The sequence below is a fragment of the Melospiza melodia genome, chromosome 8 (genome assembly GCF_035770615.1).
Source record: "Melospiza melodia melodia isolate bMelMel2 chromosome 8, bMelMel2.pri, whole genome shotgun sequence".
Classification (NCBI taxonomy): Eukaryota; Metazoa; Chordata; class Aves; order Passeriformes; family Passerellidae; genus Melospiza; species Melospiza melodia.
In genome coordinates, this window is record NC_086201.1 from 4921028 (window position 1) to 4946420 (window position 25393).

The following is a 25393-nucleotide window of genomic DNA, read 5'->3' on the forward strand; positions in this document are numbered from 1 at the left end:
GGATTCAATTTGCTCAGGATGAGGTTTGCAGAGTCCTGCAGTGGTCTGTAATCCTTCAGGAGTCTGCAATATATCTGTAATTCCTGCCCAGCATTCTTGCCCTGAAGCCTTCAGAAGAATTTGTATGCCTGTCATTGTTGCATGTCTGTCCTGTTAATCTGAATGTGACTCACCTTTTTCTCAAATAAATTGAAGGTGTAAGTCCTGCATGAATTTTTAATATCAAGTGAATTTTAAGATGCTCTCCTGTGTTTCTCTCTCTGTAATCTCAATTGCTGGAGCCAATTATGACCATATCCTTGTACACATTGGCTTACAAAACTGAGACAGGTACTCTTCATTAGTTATTAGCTTAAATTAATTTTGATAAGCTGCATAATAAAGAAAACCACATTATATTAGTGTGACATAATGGTAGATTACTTAAAAAATCACTGAAGAATGATATAGGTAGGTAGTTTCAGTGTGGCTGGATTGATTACTATTTTCCTATTATAGAAAATATTTACCCTCTCAGGTTTCCCCTTTTGAGCCTATCCTTTGAGGAGTGGAAGTGGCTGTGGAAAGGCCACAATTCATTAAGGTCAGACAGTGAGGGCATAAAATGAGACCACGAGCCATAACCACACCTGCAATTACTTTGTTAAATTTTCCAGCTCAGTAAATGCATGGCACAGGAAGCAGTGTATGAAGATGTATTGCCTGAAAAGGGCCATTATATAAAACACTTCTCTAATAAAATAGCGTGTCCTTCATGATTAGGCTTCTCATGGAAGCTCTTCCTGAGGGATAGCATTTATTATGGCTTTTTAATTGTGTTTCCAAAATTTTAGTCTTGATTTAACCGGTGTTGGAGCATTAACTGCATTTTGAGAAACAATTAAAGCACATGGACATAAATGCTTGTCACTGTGAGCAGGTTTAGCTTATGACAGGATAAATGGAATAAGGACAGACAAAAAGTTAATGGGGAAAAGCTCAGTAATTGCTGTTGAGAAGTCATGTAAATATTTGTAAAACATATTTTGCCTCCCAATAAAATAAGTGCCATATTGACCTCAGCCTCAGGGCATGTGCAGGGTTTATAATTCTGTGATTAAACCTAGTGCTGTTAGAGTCAAACATGCAATGGAATTTGTAAAGCTTGTGGATCAAAAATAGACTGATGTTCTTTGCACATATTTACAAAAACATTAACAGAACTCAAAATAAACTTCTAGGGGGCAATTTGAGAGAAATGAGAAGTAAACAAAAAAGCTGCATGTGCAAATCTGCAAACTTGTGTAATGCAATTATTCTTCTTTTTTTTTTTTTCCAATTTCTCATAAATATCAAATTATGCTTGTACATAAAAGTGCATTTAAATACTTTTTTGACCACTAGATTTGATATAATTTACATAGATGTGATAATAATTTTTTTTTTTTTTTTTACTTCAGTGTATCATTCCTTTTCAGTATTTAAATTCCAGGACTTTATTCTTCCAAGTACAGGCCAATTATATGGTTAATGGGTTAGGATCACAGAAGGTATTTCAGAAACATGAATCTGGTGAAAGAAAAAGTGAGGTATATTAATAGTAATTAAAGCAGGGTGAACAAATAGGATTTAAGATTGGAAGGATGCTTTTGCTTATTAATTGAAGTCCTAGGTTTGACTAAAAGTAAACATCTGCTGTCTGGCAAATGTTTTCATTTATGGAATGATGTGACTTTATGTGATACAATCTGGGATGATTCACAGAGTGCTTACAGGTTTTTAAGTGTTTCTTCCCATTAACTCATTTCCTTAGAGAAAAACATGTTAAAAAAAAAAAGAGAGAAAAAAGAAAAGTGGTTTCTTAGCATATTTTTTACCCTCTGTTTTTGCACAAGTTCAAGTTGCATATTTTAAATGGTTGAAATCACTGTTTTCAAGGGCAAATTCTGTAATAGAATACGATATTCAGAATAATTCAATAAGGAAAGGTTTATTCTGTAGTTTCCAGTAGAGAATGGCTCATAGAATTCCTCTGAGCCAATACTTTTAGAGGAGTTAATAGATTTTTTTAAACTTTTCTAAAGTAATATTGGTGCCTTTCTTTCAGACTTTGTTTGGTTTTTTTAATCTATATTGCTGCACTATAAGCCATAAAACTATGCTAAAATTGCCCACTAGTTTTTCAACTAGTTTTTTTTTTTCAACTAGTTTTCAAAGCAACTGTTTCTAAACATTTTTGTGATGGAAAAAGTACACCTTACCCTTTTTTGAGTGATTTAGCTGCTTTCATGAAGTTCACAGAACATCAAGGTCGTCCTTTAGCTCTAAAAGCAGAGTGCAAATAATTATTGTGCTGCAACTTCTTTGATAGAATTAGGTGTAATAAAAAGGATATTTACATCACAAAGGCAAATTGACCTGGCCAGAACCAGCTCACTGTAAATGTGAGGTTTTTGACAAGGTCAATACAAGTAATGGTTTAAGAAAAAACAACAAATAAAGAAACACTATAATTCTATAATTCTAGTGGGAATAAATAAGGTCTTAATTATATTGCTTTTCTTGTCTGTTAGTTTTCTGGTATTCATGTAATTTATCACAATATGAGCAAAATAACATAAGTGTCACTTCAGCAGCATCCAGTGGTCAGGGACAGTAAATAAAGTTGCAGAAACAGCAATGGAAAGAAACATGAAAAAGTCAAAATTGCTCTGGCTCGGAGGAGCTGCTGCTAAAAGCCTGCGGTACAATTCACCCGATTAAAATGGGATGTGAATGCTCATTTCTGTAATTCCCCAGATGGATGTATTGGACAGACTGGGAGGAAGATGAAATAGATGCCAGCGTGGGGAGGATTGAGAAGGCCTGGATGGATGGCTACAGCCGGCAGGTTTTTGTCACATCAAAGATGCTCTGGCCAAATGGTTTAACTCTGGACTACCGCGCCAACGTGCTCTACTGGTGTGATGCCTATTATGATCACATTGAAAGGATCTATCTGAATGGGACTGACAGAAAGGTAAAAGAGAAATGCTGCTGGTTTGCCTCGGGCATGTTCTGTCTCTGGATTTTATTGTGTTGTGTTAAAATACTTCCCAAGGGTTTTAAGGTCTGCGGAACCCGCAGCCTGTCCTGTTTCACCTCTGCTGGAACCATGGTGGCAGTCTCGAGTGAGAGGCTGAAACACAGCTTAGGGTGTTCCTCTGGCCTAAGTGACACCAAACCTGACTTTTATTTAAGTTTTTACCTATTTTTCTCATGTCTTAAAATACTTCCCAAGGGTTTTAAAGTCTGTAGAACCCACAGCCTGTCCTGTTTCACCTCTGCTGGAACCATGGTGGCAGTCTCGAGTGAGAGGCTGAAACACAGCCTAGGGTGTTCCTCTGGCCTAAGTGACACCAAACCTGACTTTTATTTTTTTTACCTATTTTTCTCATGTGGCAATGAGTTATGTTTGGATTGAGCCATGAAGCTGCAAAGAGCTTTTCGGTAGAAAAACCCTTTTGTTTTTGGCTTTGCCAAAGACCAGCTTTTCCTTGAACTTTGCTGGATGGGTTTTTCTGAATCTCTGTGGTCCTTTTGAGCATTTGTGGTAATAGTCAGAGGGGCAGCACTCAGCAAATACTATTAGAGATAGAGAGAGATTGCTTTAGTTGTTAGTAATGCCTTTACTAGCTGGATACAAGTCTGTGCAGTCATTCTGTGAGGGTTTGTAGAAGCAACAAGCACAGAATAAGAGACTTTGACAATGGTTAAGGCTCAAACTGCAGTCTGATAATTTGGGGAAGTTTTACCATCTGCTTCATGAAATTAGTGACTGGTGAATAATAAGAAACACATGTCCACAGGTTTTGTTTTGAAGTGTGTCACAAAATGGTTATTTTTCTTTTTTCTTTTTGAAAAGTGAGTTTTCAATAATCCTGAGATGTAACAAAAAATGCTTAACTACTTGAATTTATGTAGCTGAAAATAACTATAAGACACTTGTTTTTGATGTTTAATCATTTGTATTTAATTATAGGTTATTTTGGTTAAAATTTAACTGGATCAGTCACATCTATAATTCTTTAATACAGTAAAGATTTTGGGGGATGGGGAGCTCCTTAATTCCACTAATAGCTGTCAGATTATTGACTGATTGATGAATTTGGATCAAAAGCAGTTCAGAGATGAGGAGCTTTGACTATAAGATTTCAAGCCCAAAGAGAAAATTTAAAGGGCAAAAGGGGGTGGTGTTTGTCAATCACCTCAAAAGAGTATTTTAGTTGTCTTTATCTCCCCGTTCTCTTGGGTTTGTGTCTAAAAGTAAACAAGTCAGGCCATGTGAGGAGCTTCCTTCCCTCTACAGTCAAGGTAGAAAAAAGGCTCTTGGTTCAAGCAAGGATCACAGCCAGAAGAATGAGACCAACGACTCCAAAATCAATCTGCTGGGATAAAATCACAGGATCATAGAATTGTTTATTTTGGGAAAGGCCTTAATATCTTCAAAACCAGCCCTTTACCCAGCACTGCCAAATTCACCACTAACCATGATCCTAAACCCCACTTCTAGGTCTTTCAGATCCTCCCAGGGTTAGAGATTTCACCACTTCCTGTGTTCTCTGATGGGGGCCACATAACATGAATTCCTATGAAGTTTTTATTTCAAGTTAGATATTGGTTCTGCTGCACAGAATGACTTTGCACTCTTTATTTCATTTTATTGCAATAGAGTGTTATGTTTGGGACAGTAATGACCTCAGTTTTCCTATTTCTTGTTTTACCATCTCTAAAAAATTAATGACTCTTCCTACCTTGCTGATGCTCACCTACCACTCATTAATTGCAGGTAGTCTACAATGGAAAAGATTTGAATCATCCTTTTGGACTGTCACACCATGGAAATTATATATACTGGACAGATTACATGAATGGGTCAATTTTCCAGTTGGATCTGGTAACAAGGAATGTGACCCTGCTGAGAAGTGAGAGGCCACCTTTGTTTGGGCTCCAGATTTATGATCCACGCAAACAGCAAGGTACTTTTGCAGTTTCTCCAGAGTTTTGTTATTAAAGGACATTTTCCCTTAGAGTCTCCAAGCATTTTGAGGTGACTGGATGAACAAAAATAGAAAAACAAATAGGGGTTGTGACATGAGAGAGTCCAGAGTTTCAGTCCATTGAAGTAGAAATTGATTATCTCATAAATACTAAAAAGTGAATCAGAGCATTATTCCTGTCTGAATTCCTTCTGTGCATTCTCACTGTCTTTATTGCCCGTTTTTCCTTGTGTGACCAAGAGATGCTGTGCAAATATCAATTACAGAGGGAAATATCTGCATTGGCTCATAGATATAAAATATGTGATTACATTTACCTTTTCTTAAATGAGATCATAGCTCCTGCCTGCATTTTTTTGTCTTTTTTTTAATTTGCTCCCCCATCTTGGTCTACAATCAACACTCTATGCTGCACAGGATAAAGGTAGTTATTTGAGTGTAGTGGAAAAATCCATAGTTGTTGCTACTTATATCAGTAGAGAAATGAGATAAAAGCCATAAGTTTGCATGGATGGAATTTAGAAAATAAAATTGCTACTCTACAGGTAAAGATAAAAATGTGTTTTACTGAAGGAAACTTTGAATTCCATTTACTACATGCAGCATCCCTATGAGTTGTTGAGTATTTATTTGCTTGCTTTAGTTAAAACATATTTCTAATTACCAGATTGTTTGGTCTGCTACCAAACATAAAAATGAGCATCAATAATTAATATAGATAAAATGCTGTTTAAAAGATTATTTTTTTTATTGTCTAAATTTTCTCTTTTCTGGTACTGCAGCATCTAAATTTCCTTTCCCTAACCCAAGCTAATCTGTGTAGCACTGTGCTAAGTCAGGGTTGCTGCAGCAGTGTTCCTCTTACCACATCTGCTTTTCAGGGACTCTCTCTGACATTCAAAGACATATAAAAGTATAGTTTTTTTGGGTTTTTTCTTGTATTTAGTGTGGGTTTTGTTTGGTTGGTGTTTTTAAGGCAAAATCTGGGCTCTAATCTACCCTCAAGGTGGCCAAATTTCAGAATGCTGTCCCTGCTAATAGAGGATTCAGTGTTTGCTTTCAATATGACTGCTGCTTTATTTGGTACTCAGAAAATTCCTTTATTTTTCAGAAAAAAGGGGCATTTAATGCAGTTGCTGTTGGCTTCCAAATAAGCTGACACCAGAGAGAGAAAGTATTGCCTCTTAGACAGTTTTGCTGAATGAGCTAAAGTCTTAAGGGAGGGAACTTGGCTTGTTAATATATTCTTTGTTTGAAATTGTAATTGGAATTTTGTAAGCTAACTGCAGCCTTTAGGAACTTCCCTTTTTGTCATGCTCCGTGAGGTTGATCTTGCCACTGCTCCCAAAGGAGCATAAAAATTTCTTTTAAAGAAACTATTTGTGTGTGTGTGTGCATGTTTTCCTTGTAAAAGAGCAGGCTCAAGGCTGAATTGTTGAACAGAGAAAACCACAGAAAAACCACTTTATAGACAAGTTGTATTTTAAAGATATAACATGCTTTAACACGCACATACCTCAGAAACTTTTGGCTGTGATCTTTTGAGGGGACTGCTTTGATGCTGCTGGTCTTGTCACACAGACGGGAGCTGTCGTTTCATTTGGGCATGGTTCAGTTCAGACTGGCATTTCTTAGGGGGCTTTCCCAGGATACTGTTCCAATCCTGCTTTGCTTTGTGCTTTGGGGAGGGACATGAAGCTTTTGGGATTTCCTCAAGGAGAGGTGTTTTTCATTGTCTCTCTCTCATGAGGCACGATCCCCTTGAGGAGGAATTTTTGTTTCTTTGTTTGTTTTTCACTTACTTTCAGAGGTTAGAATTCACCTCACTTTCTTGGGCTGAGTCTTTGGATCTCTGTGCATCATAAAATATGGGAGGGTGAAGCATAGTAATCATAGGAGTTGGATTTACACTCAGAATATGACCCTGCAGGTATTTCCACTGCTTTGAAAGGCTGGATTGCTACTCTCATGTAAATAATTCAGGAGTAAGTGAATTTACAGCAGTTAAAGTAGCTTCTTTTGAAATCAGCTAATATTTTAACTCCTCAGATTGCAAAGAGCTGGAGCAGCAGGCTGCTGCTCCTTTTGTGTGGTGGTTGATCCTAAGAGTGGGCTCGCCCAATTTAACAGTATCTGAGGTTAGGTTCATATGAAGCCACAAATGCAATAAATGCTTCAGTGTATCTCTTAAATGAAAAGACTAAACAAATATGCATGGTTTCCTTTTTTTTTTTTTTCTGAGAACGATGACTGAAATGCAATTACATTGTTGTAATTGGTTTAGCTCTGGACTAATTTTTTAGCTAATTAAAATGGAATTGGCCTAATTTATTCACATGCAATCAACAGGGCAACAACTGTTTTAAAAGCTGTCAAAATATGAAAAATATGATAATAGCTTAGAAAGTATTTTAAAAGATTGAGACTACTTTAAGGACAACCATATGAACTAACTTTTAGGAATTGTAGTAGAGGAAATTTAATTCCTCAAATATTTGATAGTTTTACAGGTCCTACAGCTTGTTCAATAAAGAGGCTTAACCTACTTGAACTGTGTTTTGGGAGACATTTAAGCCTAGGAGTCTCTTCAGCAAGACTGATGGGACTGAAGGTCTCATTGCACCTTCAGGTTGAAGACAGCACTTTATATACCTTTTTATCTTGGATCTTTTTGCTTTAACTCTTGTTACTTCTCTTTTCCTTGTCATCATCCCCTCTTTTATCACTTTACCTAGCACATAACCCACTGTGCAGAAGTTTGTCATCCCAATTATGAGGTTAAGTAGGAACTTTTCATCTTCAAGATGGACCATTTGACTTTGATCTAGTGATTTAATTTTTATATATTCATTTTCAGCTTTCATTGGGCTTCAGAATCATCACGTGTTTTCTATATTTGGCCGAAATAGTCTTTTTTTCTGTAGGTTTATTCTCTTTTAGTGAGATGACAAACTCATGTGCATGCTTTAATTACATCACTGCAAATGTTTTGACATGTGCCATGTAAATGTGGAGTCACTTTTGAAGATTGTATTTTGGTTTATTTTGGCCACTTCTGAGAAATTTTTAAATCTTTGTGTTACTGACATCCTTTGATTTGTACAGTGATGGCCCTGTAAAGATGGAGTGACTTTCAAGGTTACTTTTTCTGAGACTTTATTTTACCTGAGATTTTTCAAAATTTAAACTCAAATACATTTTTTAGTTTTTTTGATATTTTGTTCATAATATTTCAGTTTTGGTGACCATAGCTGTAACAGTTGATTATTTTAGTGGTTTAATCATAGTCTCAGACTTGAAGTCAGGATCTAATAATGTATATTGAGTGTCCAGTCTAAGCTCTTTCTAAAATTGTGATTAAGCTCTCAGACTTCTCAGAGAATTCCCATTTCCCTGGTTATAGAGCTGTATTCTTGTCATCTCACTCACACCCTGTCCACTGAAAGTACAAGTAACACAATGGCCTTTCACATCATTCTCTATTAATCATTTTGACCAATTTTATTTAAAAGTTCACTGGGTCCTTAATGGACTGTTGACGCATTTTCTTCTAAGAAATGTTGTGTATGGTGGATCAGAAAAAGTATAGAAAAAGGTTATTAAACACTGCTCAATATTGTAAGACATATTAAGGTGCATTTTAAAATATAAAAATTTTCAAAATCTTAAGTTATTTGTTTGTTGTCTGATGTTCATTTGATAATTTAAAGAGATTTCCATGCACCTCCAGGACTGGCTCTGATGGGACACTTTAATATCCATGTTCATAGCTCCATGAGAGCTTAATATTATATTTTCTATGAAAAATGAAGTTAGGAACTTTGAGGAGAGGGAATTGTAGGGAGTCTGGTGTAGGCCAGCAAGCTGATAAATGTTTTCTACAGCTTTAAAAGGAGGAACTGCTAGAACAGGAAAATGAAAAAAAAAAAAAAAAAGTTTTAGTTTAAAGGTTTAGCAGACCTTTAATTTAAAGGTTTAGCAGTGAAGTTTTCTGTCTTCCTTGGCCATAATCACTTCTCGCCAGCACGTGGAATCAGCAGAGTTTTGCTCATGGGAAGCTGGGTGTCCCAGCAGTGCAGGTCCAAGCAAAGGTCGTGAGCAAAGTGGCACAAACAGAAATTGGGACATTTGTGGGCTCTCAGTGACTGAAGTCTGGTTGCCTCAGGAGTGAGGAGGTGAGGGTGGATGGTAAAACACCTGGCTGCTGTCAGTGTTTTCATGGGAACAGCTTGGGGGAGGAACAATAACACAGAAAAGCAAAGCGCAGCAATGGCAGATGTGCTCAGAAAAGAGTAGTGGGATATTTGCCTGTGTTCTATCTGCCATAAATCTCTTTATCCTTTTGTTTACTCTCTTTTTTTTCCTTAATCTGCATTTGTAGCCACATTTTTTAATGTGTACAGATGCCAATTACCTTCAGAACATTCCTTTATCTGCTGTTTGATTCCTTGAAGCCACTGCGTGCATGTAGCTGTGCCAAATATTTTGCAGTATTTGTTCCTTTCATAAAACAGGCAGATAAAATGCTGTGAGCTGGTGGTGCAGGTTTTTGTGGTGGTATTATTATTATTATTATTATTATTATTATTATTATTATTATTATTATTATTATTATTACTATTATTACTATTATTATTATTTTGTGATCTTTAACTAATTATCTTTAAATATTATAACCCACAGTAACCAAAATATGTGAGAGTAATGTGCTCCTAACACAAAAGAAAAGTAATTGCTAAAAATTCTTCATTTGTTTCTTTTCTTAAAAAAAAAAAGGCAACTAAAAAGCCCATTGTTTAATCCTAGCATGGCTGATAAAGTTGCTTTTTATTTCTTTTCCCAGGTGATAATGCCTGTCGCGTTAATAATGGAGGCTGCAGCACTCTTTGTTTGGCCATTCCTGGAGGCAGAGTTTGTGCCTGTGCTGATAATCAGCTTTTGGAGGAAAACAGTACAACCTGCATGAGTAAGTTTCTTACAGAATATCTGAGTTGATGCTGCTGTTAAGGGATCAAGTCAGACATGAAAATGAAACAAGAAAGTGTGGCCTCCTAGAGGGTCTATAAGACAAAAAAAATATTGCTTGAATAAATATTCTAGTTTACAGTTTACAGAATATAAAAGCTTTCCCAAAGAGAATAGAATATTAAGTACACTATTTAAGGATAAAATGCATTGGAAAATATTTCAGTATATCTGACATGATAAAGCACTTAAATAGTTCACAGAAATCTTTAAAAAATATCATAAATGGATCCATATAATTATAAAATAAACTATATATGAACAGTTTTCAAATTTTTCTAAGTATCTCAAACAGAAATCTGACATTGAAATTTTCATGAGGAAACTGTTCATAAAGCACATCAAGCAGATGTATTTATGTATGATAGATTCTTACACAGACTGCAAATATTGCTGTCTTTCATCTTTTCTTTATATATCTTCATTGAAACACTGATAAAAGTTGTTCTAATAAAAGGTGAGGATTTCAATTAAAATAATAACTTGCCACATACTACAGGTATCTCTTCTTTAAAATGTTTAGATTTGTTTTATCTTTCTAAAAATTTTCTCTGTTTTTTTTAAAGTCTCATTGATGTATTTCTTGAAATTAATTGTAATGATTTACATAAGTCTCCAGTAATAACCTTAGTAGAGATGAGCAAAGCATAAGGTTTATTTCATAACATGATGAACATTATGGAGCCTGCAATGACCAGGCAGAGCCATCACTTTTCTTTATAAAAAAGCTCTTTTTCTTTTTAGCAGAAGTTACTGGAATGGGGACTCCTCACTGGTAAGATGGGATATAGCCATTAGGAAGAGGGGTTAGAGACTTTGAGATTGGAATGAGGCAGGTTTCCTGGATTCTTCCCAACACACATCACTGCCTGGCTCTTTCCAAGGATTTTGGTATTCCTCAGAGGGTCTTGGACTCATGTATGCCATTTTCACGTGAAGCATTCTGAACCTGATACGGAGGAGAACATCTGCCTGGATTTATTAATAAGCTTCTAGCTCGCTACTTAACTCTACCCCAGCAGAATTTTATCCTTTCTTCTCTGCTGGGTCTGTACCACTGCATAATGCAGGTGTTTGAGTTGTTGCTTGGATACAAGAATCAGCTTTTTAGTCTCCGTTTCCTATCTCTAAATGTGCACCAGAATTTGACCAATGTCTCTCAGAATACTTTCTGTTTACTTTTGATGAGATATTGCAATATTTAAACTGATACTTTACACTGTAATTGAAACACCAATTCAAAAAACAGTATGAGTGCCATTCTGTTCAGAGTTTTTCCATTTATTAAATGTTCATTCCTTCAATGACACACTCAGATGTGTGTGCCACTACAGGCTTCAGGTGGAATTACCTGAGATGCACAGAGTTTAGGTAAAAATGTTCTGAAGTGCAAGGACAAGAGTTGATATTTCCCTCAGTTTGGGAAGGACTTTGAGACACTTGAGCGCATCCAGAGAAGGCAACAAGGCTGGAGAGGGGCTGGGAACACAAACCCTGTGAGGAACCACTGAGGGAGCTGGGAGTGCTCAGCCTGGAGAAAAGGAGACTCAGGGGTGACCTTATCACTCTCTGCAGCCCCTGAAAGGTGCCTGTGCTCAGCTGGGGCTGGGCTCTGTCTGCAGCAACACTGACACAACCAGAGGACACAGTCTCAAGCTGTACCAAGGAAATATAGGTTGGATAATAGGAAAAAGCTTTTTATGGAAAGAGTGATAAAGTTCTGGAATGGCTGCCCGGGGAGGTGGTGGAGTCACCATTCCCTGGGTGTGTTTAACAAAGCCTGGATGTGGCACTGGGTGCCAGGGTTTAGTCGGGGTGTTGGGGCTGGGTTGGACTTGATGATCTTGGAGGTCTCTTCCAACCCAGTGATTCTGTGAGTTCTATGATATGTATTTATGTAGGGGCAGTATTGCATTCTGGCTGTACCAAGCAGATAAAGAGCTGTCCTTGTTGGATGTTTTTCCCAGTTAAAGAGGGAGAAGTGCTGCCCCAGCTGTGCAAGGCAGAGCAGTTCCAGTGCAGCAACAAGCGCTGCATCCAGGAGCGCTGGCGCTGCGACGGCGACGACGACTGCCTGGACGGCAGCGACGAGCACTCGGAGATCTGCTGTACGTAGGCACTCCCCTTCCACCCCTCAACCCATGCTCAGCTTCCAGGATTGCAAACCAAACCGTGCAGCCAAACCAAAGCAATCACCCTGCAGCCATTCCTGCAAATCTTTCATTTCCTTCTTTCCCTGTGTGCGGTAATGGCAGCCCTTTCAAATCTCGCTGGTGCACTCTTTGGATAGCACTGTGCCAGAGCAGTCATCTTTTGGGGTTGGTATTGTCATTCCTGATTCTTTAAATATTGGTGGTTTTTGCTATGTTTTTCACTATTTCTTACATTGATTCTTTAAATATTGGTGGTTTTTGCTTTGTTTTTCTCTATTTCTTATATGGGTCACAGTATAACACTCTATGGGAGGGAATGGAAAAAAGGAGCCAGGCTCTTCTTGGTAATGTCACCAGCAGGACAGGAGGTGAATGGGTGCAAACTGAAAAGCATTAATTTTACCTGAACTTCTGAAAGATAACACATTTTACTGTCAGACACTGGAATAGATTGCCCAAACTTGTTGTGGAGTTTCTGTCTGTGGAGATGCTTGAAATTTCTATGGACATGGTCGTGAAAAACCTGTTCTATCTAGCCCTGCTCAAGTAGGGGATTACACCAGGGGATTTTAGCAGGTCCCTTCCAGCCATGAAAATTTCTGATTGAATAATGCATTTCTTAAAAAAACAAATCCAAAACTCCTCAGGAAAAAAAGGAAAAAAACAAACAAAATCAAAACCCCTACAAGTATTCAAACCAACAAAGTAAACAAATCACCTCCTCCACAAAACTCCCCCAAGAAAACCAAACCACCAACAAAACCAAAACTCAGATCTCTACATGACTTGGAGTATTAATGGACGTTGTCTTTAAAGTTATGGTTTTACAAGAGATATATTATTTTAGCTGTAGAGGAGTTCCACTGTTGAAATGAAAAATAATAGAAAACTTACCAATTATGTCTCTTGTCATTTCTGGAAGATTCTTAAGTAGCCTGCTTTAAAATTAGTGTTGCATCACGGAGAGTCCTCTTCCTTACTCTGTTTGTGACAAAGCTTTCTATTTCTGTCCTTAGATAATTTCTCTAAACCAAATCTCTTTTACTGAAATGAAAGTACAATACTTCTCCCAATCAGTTGTAGACATGAACACTCTTCTGCTCTGCAGTATCATTGAGTCTGAAAACTCTTTTCATAGTCTCTCTTTCTTATCTCTTTGAGACCAAACAACTCTAAACTGTTCTGGGATGTTGTTAGTTTTTTGTTGTTGTGCTTTGTTGGTTTGTTTGTTTTTGTTTTGTTTTTTTGGTTTTTTGGGGTTTTTTTCCTAGTGGATTATGGCAGGGTTTTTTTTAGATTTCATTGCTCTTTTCTGAAGTGATTCTAGGGGTTGAATGTCCAAAACTGGACATATGTGTTTCTGAGCCTTGTGAAGCTGGTTAGGCTGAGAGAATGTGTTTGTGAACTGTGATTGTTTATTCATCCTTGGGTAAATCTTGCCTGCTTCACATGGGCTGATTCTGCTGATACAAACTGATCTTGTGGTCCTCTGTAATGCCCAGACTTTTTGCCATATGGCTGTTAAATAGCCAGTTTTGGATTTGTTCTGTTTCATTATTTTGGGGGTTTTTTTCTCAGCATTTCTGTATTTTGGTAGCTCCATGTGGTAGCCATAGCTGATTTCAGTTATATTTCAAAAAATATTTTGCTAGTTCTGAATTGTAGTGCTTACTCTCATTTTGTTTTGAAACCAGCATTTCCTGCACTTAAATTAAGGAGCTTAGCGAATAAAGAGAGTGAGAAGGAAAATCTTTCAGCAGATTTGACTTGATTGTCTTTTAAATTAGTGTGAGGAAGAGCAGTTCATTGATCAAAGCTTGCAATTCTCTGAGGATTTATACAAATATAAATGAAATAATAACCTGAACGTGATCTATAGTTTACATGGCCAGTGTGATAACATTGATCTCTTCTCAGCAGTTGCCATAGTAACTCCAATAGCTCTTTATGAGTTTGAAATATTCTCAATTATGAGTAGAATACATGTTACTAAATATATATGAGCAAAAGCTTAACGACCATTTAAAGCAGTATCTATGTCAAGTATTGAAGTCAAATTAATAATTCTTCAACTTGTGATTTTATTACTTAGATGCTCCCAGTTTTGTTCTCCAGTCACATTGCAGACTTTGGAAGTAGGGGAGATTTGGGACACCTTTCTGCTGAGGTTATTAATTAATCTGTGCTTCCTGTGCTTCTGCACCCTGCACACAGAGCAGGGTTCGTGTGCTATTGATATCACCCTCGCTCTGTGTCGTCTTCAATTGCAAGAATAGGCAGAAAGGTCAAAGATAAAAGCTACTGAAATGTCAAGGATAAGCCTGCAAGACATCCTTTCATTTTAAATACCCTTTGTTTCCAGATGTATGTTAAACTTTAAAAAAGAGCCTCTGGACGGCTGAGTAGGTGAAAAATAGCTGGAGATTATTTTTAACCCAGCCTTTGGAGCTGTGTGCAGTTTGCTGTTCTTATCTAGATCAAGATGAGCAAGATCTGCTAATAATAGATGTTATTAAGAAGCAAAACATAAACACTACACTTGCAAGAGCAGGCCAATAGTATTTACATAAATCCTGTGCATTCAGCTTCATCCTTTCCTTGAGAATTGGTAGCCAGCAAAAACATGTTGAGAGATACCTTGTTCACTCCTGAATACCAGAGTTTTTTTTCTGTTAGTTTTACACCGTGTTGCATATTTCACTTTTTGACACCTACAATTTCATGGTGAGTAAACAGCAGATCTATATGTGGCCATTGACAGTAATGTGCCTCATTTTAGAAGCATTTTATGACCTGCCCAAATCCCTGCTCACTGTGGTATCATATTTTGGGTCTGCACTTAGCAGCTTGCAGCTGTTCCCCTTGGTGTTTTCCTTTGTTTATGTGCTCTTTAGTTTGCAAACCTCATCACACTGCCCAAATGTGATTAAGAACGTGTTTCTTTAAGGAAACAACTCCATAAAATGCTGCTACCTTTTATCACCTAATAGAAGAGGATCCCCATATTGGCATCTTTATTAGATGTTATTTAATTTATGATTGAAGCACTGCAATGTTCCTAGTTGGTTGGTTTGCTGAGCAATCTTTATGTCATGGTAGTTATACATACAAGATAACCAGACTAACTGCATCACTGGGAACAGCATTTAATGTGTTCACAGATTTCACAGCTGTTTTTCTCAGGTTATCTTCTTAGGGGGAAAAAAACCCTCTCTTTTTTTTTTTTTCTCCACAGTCAATCACAGCTGTCCTGATGATCAGTTTAAGTGCCAGAATAATCGCTGCATTCCCAAGAGGTGGCTTTGTGACGGAGCTAATGATTGTGGTAATAACGAAGACGAATCAAATAAAACTTGTGCAGGTAAAAATTTGACTTGGTTGTGCAAACAGGTTCTTTAACATCAGTTCCATGAATAGTTCAGGACTGATTTGAACTGAACTGAACCAAGCTGCTACTTTTAATCTGATTATTGACATTTTAAATGAATTCAGATTTTGATACCACCGAGGCTGGAATGCAAATTATATTTTACTTAATCCATGTGCTATCCTGTGCTTTCCAAAGTTATTCAGCTCTTAATCTCTCCATGTGGGTTGACTGTCAAAGCAATGCTCAGGTACAAACTCTGAGGTACAAATCTTTTTTGGCAGTTAGAACTTTTTTAATTAACGTGCCGTGATGGGTGCCACATCACCAGTAAATTTTATTTAATGGTGATTTAGTTTATGCATAATTAGTTATTCAGTTTCCACACGGTGCCTTTAAAGTCTTTTCATTTCTGAGTTATTAACTGGTGAGTGAGTTTTTAAACAAATAGCAAAATGAGGATTGTTTACTGATTCCACTGTAGTAAATAATGGAATTCCCAAATCTGTCCTTTGCTTGTGTGGAAGTGATGTTTAGTGCTCGTTGTCAGAGTACTCTAAACAAGCATTAAATCTCAAATATGCAACATGCCATCCATCAATAAGCTGATGAGTGTTTTGAACTGAAGTGCACTGCAAGACAACACACACTGTGTATTAAAATATTCCCTGTTGCCTTACTGCCTTGATATTCTTTGATATCCAACTGTTTGCTTGTAGGGTGAGAGTCTAATTTGAAGAGCATTTTTTTAACCCTGTGTCAGTTGGTGATGGATCAAATTTTGTATTCTTGTTTTTCCATTTATTCCTGCAGTGGCAAACACAGTTAATGTTTAAAAAATTACTTTGAAATATTTTAAACTTAGAACCCTTTTTTGTGTTTTGGGCTACTTCTCTGAAGAAAAAGGAAAATGGTATTTGAAAATAATAAAGGAAGAAATATTATTTCAGTCACTGGGGTTTTTGACATATCAGCTATTTTTTAAAGTGTAGAATAACATGCAGGTGAATTCTAAAAGTTTAAATTTGGAATCAAAATTTGTGTTGCTATCTGGCATTTTTATGGGTTCAAATTTTAAATAAACAAAATTATGCATAATGACAGTTTTCTATGTTGGCTTTTCAGTGACATTTAACAATTCATTTTACAATTCATTACTTTCAAAGTAATATCTGTAGCTACATAGCACAAATTTTTTAAATGATCCTTATTTCTTCAAGAGAAAGACATGCATTGATTCCTTTAATGGATGATTACAGTTAAGTGTTTACAAAGGCAAGGATTCTAAGAGCAGTGAGGCCAGGCATATCACACACAGGCTAATTCCCATTTTCCTGTGTAAATACAAAATTCACAAGATCATTGTTCGTGGTGTGGAAAGCAGGTTGTTAATATTCCTTGGATATTCCTATTAATAGGAATACTAATATTCCAATTAATATTTGTTAAGAATCAGGCATTTTTATGCCCTGATTTTTATTTACTTCAAGCATTAGTACACATTAATTGTTTCGTTACCGCCTAGCTTTGCACAGTTACGTCTAGAATTTCATGTTATTTTATAAGGGAGAAACCACTAATAATTCTACACGGCAGAGGTGAACGATGTTTAGTCAGAGCAGGGAAAGGTGCAGCAGGCCAGGAGGCGCCCTCCAGCCCTGCAGCTTCTGAAATCAGGCACCCGCCAAGAGACCCAATGGATCTAGTCCATTTCCCTTGTATTTTTGGAGTGCTTTGTCTTGACAGCAAGAACTTGTCAGGTTAATCAGTTTTCTTGCGGGAACGGACGGTGCATCCCAACGTCGTGGCTGTGTGACAGGGAGGATGACTGTGGAGATGGAACTGATGAAATGGCATCCTGTGGTAAGTGGATTTTTGTTTTTTGGGGGGGAAAAGGAAAATTCTTCACTAACGTATAAGGATCTCTCGTCCAATGAAATGAAAATACTGTTTCTGAAATGGCCAATAGACTTTGTTTGGCTGATAAATAGAACCCAAAGCAAATGCAGCATTTTCTATTTAATGAGTTTTCAACTACAATACCAAATATGCCGATCAATCAAGGCTTTTTTAATTTACAGCCCATTATCAAATCCTGCCACCCTCAAAAATTATATTTATCTCTGCCACATACCTCTCCAATGGGCCCCCTCAGCATATTCTAGACGTCAATAAAATCAGCCTGTTTCGAGCCTCAACAGAAGTATATTTGATCTTGTATTTTTCAGTAAAAAAATAAAAATCTTGGTTCTATCATGAGAGAGTATCAGCAGCTGTTCTGACTGCTGCTCTGCTGAGATAGTGCAGAGAGGGGTGTGCTCTCTCTAATCAGCTGCTTCCAAACAATTAAGGATTTTAATAGTCACTTTTTCTGCAGGGCACTGGTGACTGCTGTGAGTCTGAGAGCACGAGGGTCAATGAGCTGTCTGCAGATGCAGAATCACAGAATGTGATGCAGTGCAGTGCAGAAGCACAGGGTGCTTTGGGTTGGAAAGAACCTCAAAGACCACTTTGTTCCATCCCCCTCCATGGGCAGGGACACTTCCCACCAGGCCAGAGCTTCATCTAAACTGGCACTGAACACTTGCAGGGATGGGGCAAAAAAAAAAAAAGACACATAGTTTTTACATGTATAAAAATAACAAACCCAAAACAAACAAACAAAACCCAAAACCACCCAAAAAAAAAAAAAAAGCAAGAACTTTCTAGAAGTAACTGACAAAGTGTTATCATCAATGGTAGCTTTTTTTCTTACCCTGTTTATATTTGAAGCAGGATAATCACTTCTGTTCAAGTTCTTTGTGTTCTCTATGTAATTTTTAAATAAAATTTATTTCATTTTAAATCTGTTATTAGATGAAGCTGGTTTGGTTTAGTGCTTCATCAGAATGTGACGCTTTTCGAGCCAAAACTTTGTGAGATTCAGTAAAAACAAAGTTATTTCAGTTTTCGTCCTAAGAAAGTTTTATATTTATGTGGCATGTTTTAAAAATTTACATAAATCTCTTTAGTATTTTCCAGAGTATTTAGCAATAAATGCACACATCTACCTATGTCATTGGCTTTAGAAGAAAAGTCTGAAAAATTCAAACTATATTTAAGTTACTGTATTCAGAAGTATACTTGTTAGTTATAGAAACACAAATTTGTGTTCAATACAGATAATTATTTGTGAATAATATTGTCTCTGATTTCTACTGCTTTACTGGAATGCTGGGAGGAATTGCTTGTGAATGCTGACATTTTAATCTTGTATTTTATTATCCCAATGTAGGGTAACTTTATTTCTTGGCTGTTCTTTAGCTTGGTACTTAACCTTCCCATTTTATAGTGCTCCATTTCCTGTCTCTTCCTGGCAGTGCTGTTGCAATTGGAGAACCCTTCTGTAAATAAGCACATGGAAAGCAGAGTTTGTATCAGGCATCAAGCTATAGTCTTAAGTATTGGCATAGTGGGAAAACCAGCCTTGGTCTGATGGGAATATAGGACCAGACCATTCATCACAGAGGAATGAATTTCGTGCTGATGAAAAGTAGGGTTTGGACAGTATTTACACTTTGAAGCCATTTTATTTTTATTTTTGGTGTCTCACCGTTTTCTCCTCTCCAGATTCAATATCTGGAAGGTGCAAATATTTGCTACAGCACACTTGTGTAATTTATGCATACAGGAAGGTGACAGAATATTACTGAAGAGTAATATTAAATTATGTTTAAAAGTTTTTATTTCTTTTTGAACGCTTTCACAGAATTCCCAACATGTGAGCCACTAACTCAGTTTATCTGCAGAAATGGAAGATGCATTAGCAGCAAATGGCTCTGTGATTCAGGCAAGTATCAAGTCCTCTATATCTGAAATGAATATGAGGGATATCACATAAATACTTCTTTGATGTTCTTTTTTTCTGAGACTCATTTTGTCAGCTTGGCTTGTAAGTGATCAGAGAATAAATAAAGCATTTTAGAATTACTGACCTGACCTAGAAATCAGCAACACTGAAGATTCAGATAAGGAATGAGGCATTGGATATTGTAATGGGTACAAATACTATATTATGTAGAATGAAGTATGATGATTCAGTACTTAAAAAAAAAAAAAAAGGGAAAGCAAAGCTATTGCTTATTGCTTATGGAAGTGCTTTCTGTTCTTACAAAACAACATGATTTCAGTGACCAATATATCAGATTTTTTTTCTTTTTGTGGACAAGTTCAGTTAACATAAACAGCATCCTTGAAGACTGAAGCCAGCAAAACTTTATAATGTATTTAGTTCTTTTGGCTGGAAAAGTACATATTTGAATGTTACAATGAATCTCCTCTCAGAGCTTGTGGTGTGGGAGTGATGTTCCTCCAGTCCTAATAACATTTGGTTGGTCCAAAGCATTTGGTGTTTCTATAATTTTATTTGTCTGACAGGAATTTTTAGCTGTAAATGGACAAATTCCCGAAATTATCACAGTGTGCTGATGAATTTCTGTGCATGGAGACCCTTTAGAGTGTACCTAACATATTTATCTCCTTCTTCCCTTGATGACCACGATCAAATTACGGGAATTGCCTTAAGACTGCTGTAATGACTGCAACATTAGAGTAATGAGAAACTGCAGTCCATGATTATTTATGTGCTTTCTCCGCTTTGCACTCTTGGAAACAAAGTTTAATAGCGCTGGAAAGAAATTTGTCAGGTTTTCATTTTGGTTTATATGAAGCTGTTTGTGTATGTGATTAACTATCTTAGGTTATCACAGAGAATAAAGGAAACCAACCATGTTTGACAGCCTGTGTTGTCACACACAGTTAAAGAAATTAAGAAAATCTACAGGCTTCTCGTGCTTGCTGGTGTCTCTGATTGAATAACTGAGTAAGGGGTTGGACTATCCAGCTATGACTGAGTTGAGTGCTGTTGGTAAACAACATTTAAAGTATTATGTGCATTAGCAATAATTTGATGCCTATGGGGAGAAAACATACTACTTTATTTATTGGATTTTGTTTTTTCTTTTGCCTTTTTCAAAATGATTTTCCCTCCTTGCCTATTTCATTCAGAACTTTTATATTTTAAAATATTGCAAAATGCTGTTTGCAGATGATGACTGCGGTGACGGCAGTGACGAGCTGGGCTGCGTTCACTCGTGCTCTGCTGATCAGTTCAGGTGTCAGAATGGCAGATGCATCCCAGGGCACTGGGCCTGTGATGGTGACAACGACTGTGGAGATTTCAGTGATGAAACCAGGACAAACTGCAGCAGGGAAGGTTAGATTTTATTTTTTTTTTCCCCCAAGTGTTTAATACAGAGAATAATTTGTTATGAATACCTGACCTCCAGCCAGTGGGAAAAGAGGAGATGCTTTTAACCTTGGTAAAGGCTGGAATGGGAAATATGTCAAGTGCAATGTGATAACACAGAAGTGTATCATGAAGAGGAATGCATTTGAAAACAGAACAGGTATTACAGAGAGATAAGTTTTCAGTTTTACATCAGGGAATTATGCTAGATGTTTGTCTTATTGCAGAGATGCATGCTGTCTAGGTGAAGAGACAGAGGCATTCTTTATGATATTATTGATATTTTCTGGTTTTTTAAATTTCAACAATAATACTCTCATTTTTGTGTGATGCAAGTCTTTGTGTTTTTTTTTTTTTTTACATAAAAGCATTTTAACAAACTCCAGCCCTATTTAAATGCCATACATTGTATTTATTTGCTCCAGTCCTAATAACATTGGGCTGGTCCAAAGCATTTGGACTGGGGAGAGAAAGAAAAGATGCTTATGGCAAAGGATAAAGAATAATCAGATTAGAATGAGGAATATATTTCATATTTTCCTCTTAATGATTTTTCTGCAACAAAGTAATTGTACAAAATGTTATTGGTCCCTTTTAGTTTATATTTTAAATCTTGTTGGATGCCTCATACAAATACATGAATTATCAGAATGTCATATTAATTTTATATATTCACAAGAGTAATTTTTTATCTATTTCTATCAAAATGATCAGTCTAGAACTGAACAACCCACTTTTACCCCTGTTCATTTCCATTTTAAACTGAAAGCCTTGCTCTAACCTTTTACAATAGAATACAAGAATGTTGATTATGTAAGGGAAAAACCCAACAAAGCAATGTTAAATAAAATAAAATAAAATGTATATTTATAAACAGTGCTATAAGAATTGATTCAAATAATGCTTCTTGGTACAAGCAGGGAAGTATAAGTGTGCCATTACTTTAAAGTTCATGCAATTGTCGTTAGTACATTCTTAAATAATAGAAATACAGTTGTAATAGCTTGGGAAAAGAAAAGCAAGAATAAAATTGAAATAGCCATAAGCTAGAAAACGCTTAGAGAATTATGTATGTGATGAATAATTAAAACCTCCCAGTAATTATTGTTTGAAGCAGTCAGCCCTGATTGCAGGGCTGCGCTGAGTGAAGCCCCTTTGCCGTGGGGTTTGGAGCAGCTCCAGCTGCTCCTGCAGTGCTGTGGCAGCACAAAGCAGCAGGTGTGGGGCTTGTCAGGGCACAGGTGGGACCTCTCAGGTGCTGTGCGTTAGGAGGTGGACCTTGCTGGGTAAAAAAGGAGAAGGAGGAAGGATGAGGGAAAGCAGCTTGAGGATTAAGCACAGGACTTATGAAACATCAGGGAGCCTTCATCGACCTTATGCCTTATACCTCCAAACTCCTTCCTGTCTGACAGATGTGAAAAAAGTGAATAAAAATCAGTATTGAGCATGTGCTGGAGGGGGAAGTGAAGGAAGTTAGGAGGTAAGAAAGAGTTTGTCTGAAGCTTACGTTGGAGTGATGAGTTACAGGATGGCATAGGGCATTTTGATTGTTATACTTGGGAACTCTGATTTTGGCTAGGGAAGAGGATTCTGAGCCAGTGTAGACTTGGAATGGTAAAAAAAAAAACAAAAAACAAAAAACCTCACACAAGCAAATTTTTCAATGTAATTCTTATTTTTCTAAGAAACTCCCTCTCCTGGAAGGTGCAGCGGGAGGGAGTTTCAGTGCAGCCCTGAGGGGAGCTGCGTGCCGGAGCTGTGGCGCTGCGATGGAGAGAAGGACTGCGAGGACGGCAGCGATGAGAAGGGCTGCAATGGAACCCTCAGGGTGTGCGATGAGAAAACAAAGTTCTCCTGCAGGAGCACAGGTAGGGGCTTGCAGATGCATTTTCCGCTCACTTTCTGTGTGTTTGTGTGAGTTTGTGTTGTTTCATCACATATCTACTCTTTAAATAATGCTTACTACTCATGAGGTGAGGTTACCCATTGTATTCCTACCAGGAAAATAATATTGATTTACCTGTCCTGTTTTCTGATTTAAAATATGAAATGGATGAGTTTTGAGATTACTTAAAGCTGAAACCACTCTCTATGATAGTACACCACACCAAATACTCAAAGCATTTAATAGCACTCCAAAGTTCAGTTATTTTCTTCTATTTCCCCTTTCTGGCCCTAGAAATAAGTTGAATTAAATGGTATAAAGTACCTTGAATATTTGAAGAGTTACAACTACAGCACTGGAAATTTGAAGTGCAGTATTGGATGAAAAATACATTCTTTGATTGTGTTTAAAACCATTTTTTTTTTTTTCTCTAAGTGTGCTACACTCAAAGGTGGGGTAAGAATGTGGCAATCATTGCATGAGGATAGGAAATTATATAAACAATAACGTTTAGATGGAACTTTTTTTTAAGGGAAAGCCCAGTTAAAGAAGAAACTAATATATGTCAGCGCAATACTAATATTTTTGTGATTTCTATCAAAGCTTTGTGTAATATTAGGGCTAAAATAACTTTCACAGCAACATTTAAAGGCTGTAAGAAGTAACATTGGGCAACTGCAAATATTGAAGGATGTGAGAACCCATTCTAATACCTGTGTTACAAGCATGATAAATGTGTCAGAGGGGTTTGTGTGATCTCTGTCCAAAAGTATTTGCTGTTCCTTCTATTTTAAAGTTATGAAAATCATGATGCCTTGAAAAAGAAATATGGAATGCTGAATTGTGTCTAAGAAAACACATTTCCTTTTGTGTCCCAAAAGATGCATAGAATAAGTAGCTGTTACGTGAAATTTTTTCTATAGGTAAAAATGGATTATTCACTTCCAAGAGTGGTCTGTTTCCTGAAAGTGAGTGATGGAAACCCTGATAAAGGAAATAGCACCAGGAGCAAGTGTGTTTCCTAGTGCCTAAATGGGGAAAAGCTAACACCAGTCAAGTGGCCAAAGCAGAATTATTAGAGGCAAGAAAGGTGAATAAATCTCAATAGATGAGGTTTATTTTCATCAGCTGCATTTGGAAAGCTAATGAGACAAGATATTACTACTTTAGTTAAGAGGAAGCAGAGATAGGTTAGAAGCAGTGTGGAATACAAAATGGAGTGTAGATTTTAGTTATTAGGCTTTGTTCCTTTTAGAAAAGCTTGCCTTTTAGGCTGGGCTTTGGTTTCTTACTTGTCCTGAATGATTTTAGATACAGAGAATGGAAAGCCCTTCTGTTGGTAAGCTAAGATTTTACAAATTCAGGAAATAGCAAGGATTTAAATTCAGCATAATTGTCTGAATGAGCTGTTTTTCCAACAGAGAACTAGAACCCTATTTCAAAGTCCACAGTCCAAGCTGCATTCTCTCATTATGTATTTCCCTTTGTTTGTAGTCAGGTTAAAGGAGGGCACTGTCTCAGTGCACAAGGTGAAAGATGACTTCTCTGGCTGTCGCATAGAAATACAGCAAAACCAAAAATTTTCATCAAAAATTTGCTCAATTCAAGGGAATATGGCTTTGATTTGAAGGAAAATGCAATTTTGCTTGTTTGTTGTTTGAAAACACCACTGGAGCAACCAGTTATGACGGTCATAATTTTCTCTTTTGCAATATTCCTTCCTCCTGGAAGGAGCAAAATTTGTAGGAGGCATGCAGTAATGCCCTGTAGCAGAAAACAGCAAAGGCAAATAAATTTTTGTTTCGCTACTTTTCCATTTTTTCCATGTGGTTTGGACAAAGGACTAATAATGGGTGTATGAGGAATAGTTACTGGAATGTTTCAGAAGAAGTGCAATTTTCTCTGTGCACGATTCTAAAGAAATAATGCTGTCTGGCTCGCTCACTGCTGGCAGCTGCTCTGGCGAGGAGGCCCTGGCTAATTCTCCCCTCAGAGACTGCTGGGTGGGGACATCTGATCCAGAATGGGATGGGTCTGGGTGGGAACGTGTGTGGAGGCAGCTGAAACAGCCAGTGCTTCAGGAGGGAAGGGGCAGCTGGTGGGAGCAGTGACAGTGAGATGGCGCTGCCCATTTTTTGCTGATTTCTTTCCATTTTATGCCTGTGATTAGTAGCTGCAGGGTCTTTCCTTACGGTGGCTTTTGTGGCTTTGGCTGATGTGTCACAATGCCACGGGGAGGAGTGCCAGGCTCCAAAACCAGGATTTGTCAGCATTCAGCCCAAAGGGATTTTTCTGCTTACAGGGGAGATGATCTCAAGAGCCCATTATACCCAGCTCCTTTTCCAATACTTAGTGAAGGATCTATGGCAGAGTGTATCCTAAAACTTACAGAGATGGCCTTTTGTCATCTGCCTGTGGTAACATTTTAACATTTGAACATTTGCACATTTGAACATTTCCAACATTTTGTTCCCAACAAGTCATCTGACTCCTTTGGATATTAAATGCCTTATGGGTCTCTAAAAGCATTATTTGTTGAATAAACAAATACTTTGCTTCTCCCCTTGCACATCTTCCATTTCTGTTTTGTGTTTTTACACCTTTATTATTTTGGTTGGTCTTGCTGGAACTGTCCAGCCTGGGCAGTCCTTGAGCTGC

At 37.2% G+C, this 25393-nt stretch overlaps 1 protein-coding gene across 1 annotated transcript in view; it reads left to right on the plus strand.

The window, feature by feature from the left end:
• The window catches only part of LRP1B (LDL receptor related protein 1B), a 641138-nt gene that overhangs the window by 422090 nt on the left and 193655 nt on the right, over window positions 1-25393 (plus strand). The window contains exons 13-21 of the mRNA XM_063161579.1: window positions 2779-2998; window positions 4808-4997; window positions 9862-9984; window positions 12011-12151; window positions 15432-15557; window positions 17310-17426; window positions 19312-19392; window positions 20650-20817; window positions 22536-22718. Coding sequence (XP_063017649.1) covers window positions 2779-2998; window positions 4808-4997; window positions 9862-9984; window positions 12011-12151; window positions 15432-15557; window positions 17310-17426; window positions 19312-19392; window positions 20650-20817; window positions 22536-22718 — 1349 coding nt within the window. The remainder of the gene's footprint in view (window positions 1-2778; window positions 2999-4807; window positions 4998-9861; window positions 9985-12010; window positions 12152-15431; window positions 15558-17309; window positions 17427-19311; window positions 19393-20649; window positions 20818-22535; window positions 22719-25393) is intronic.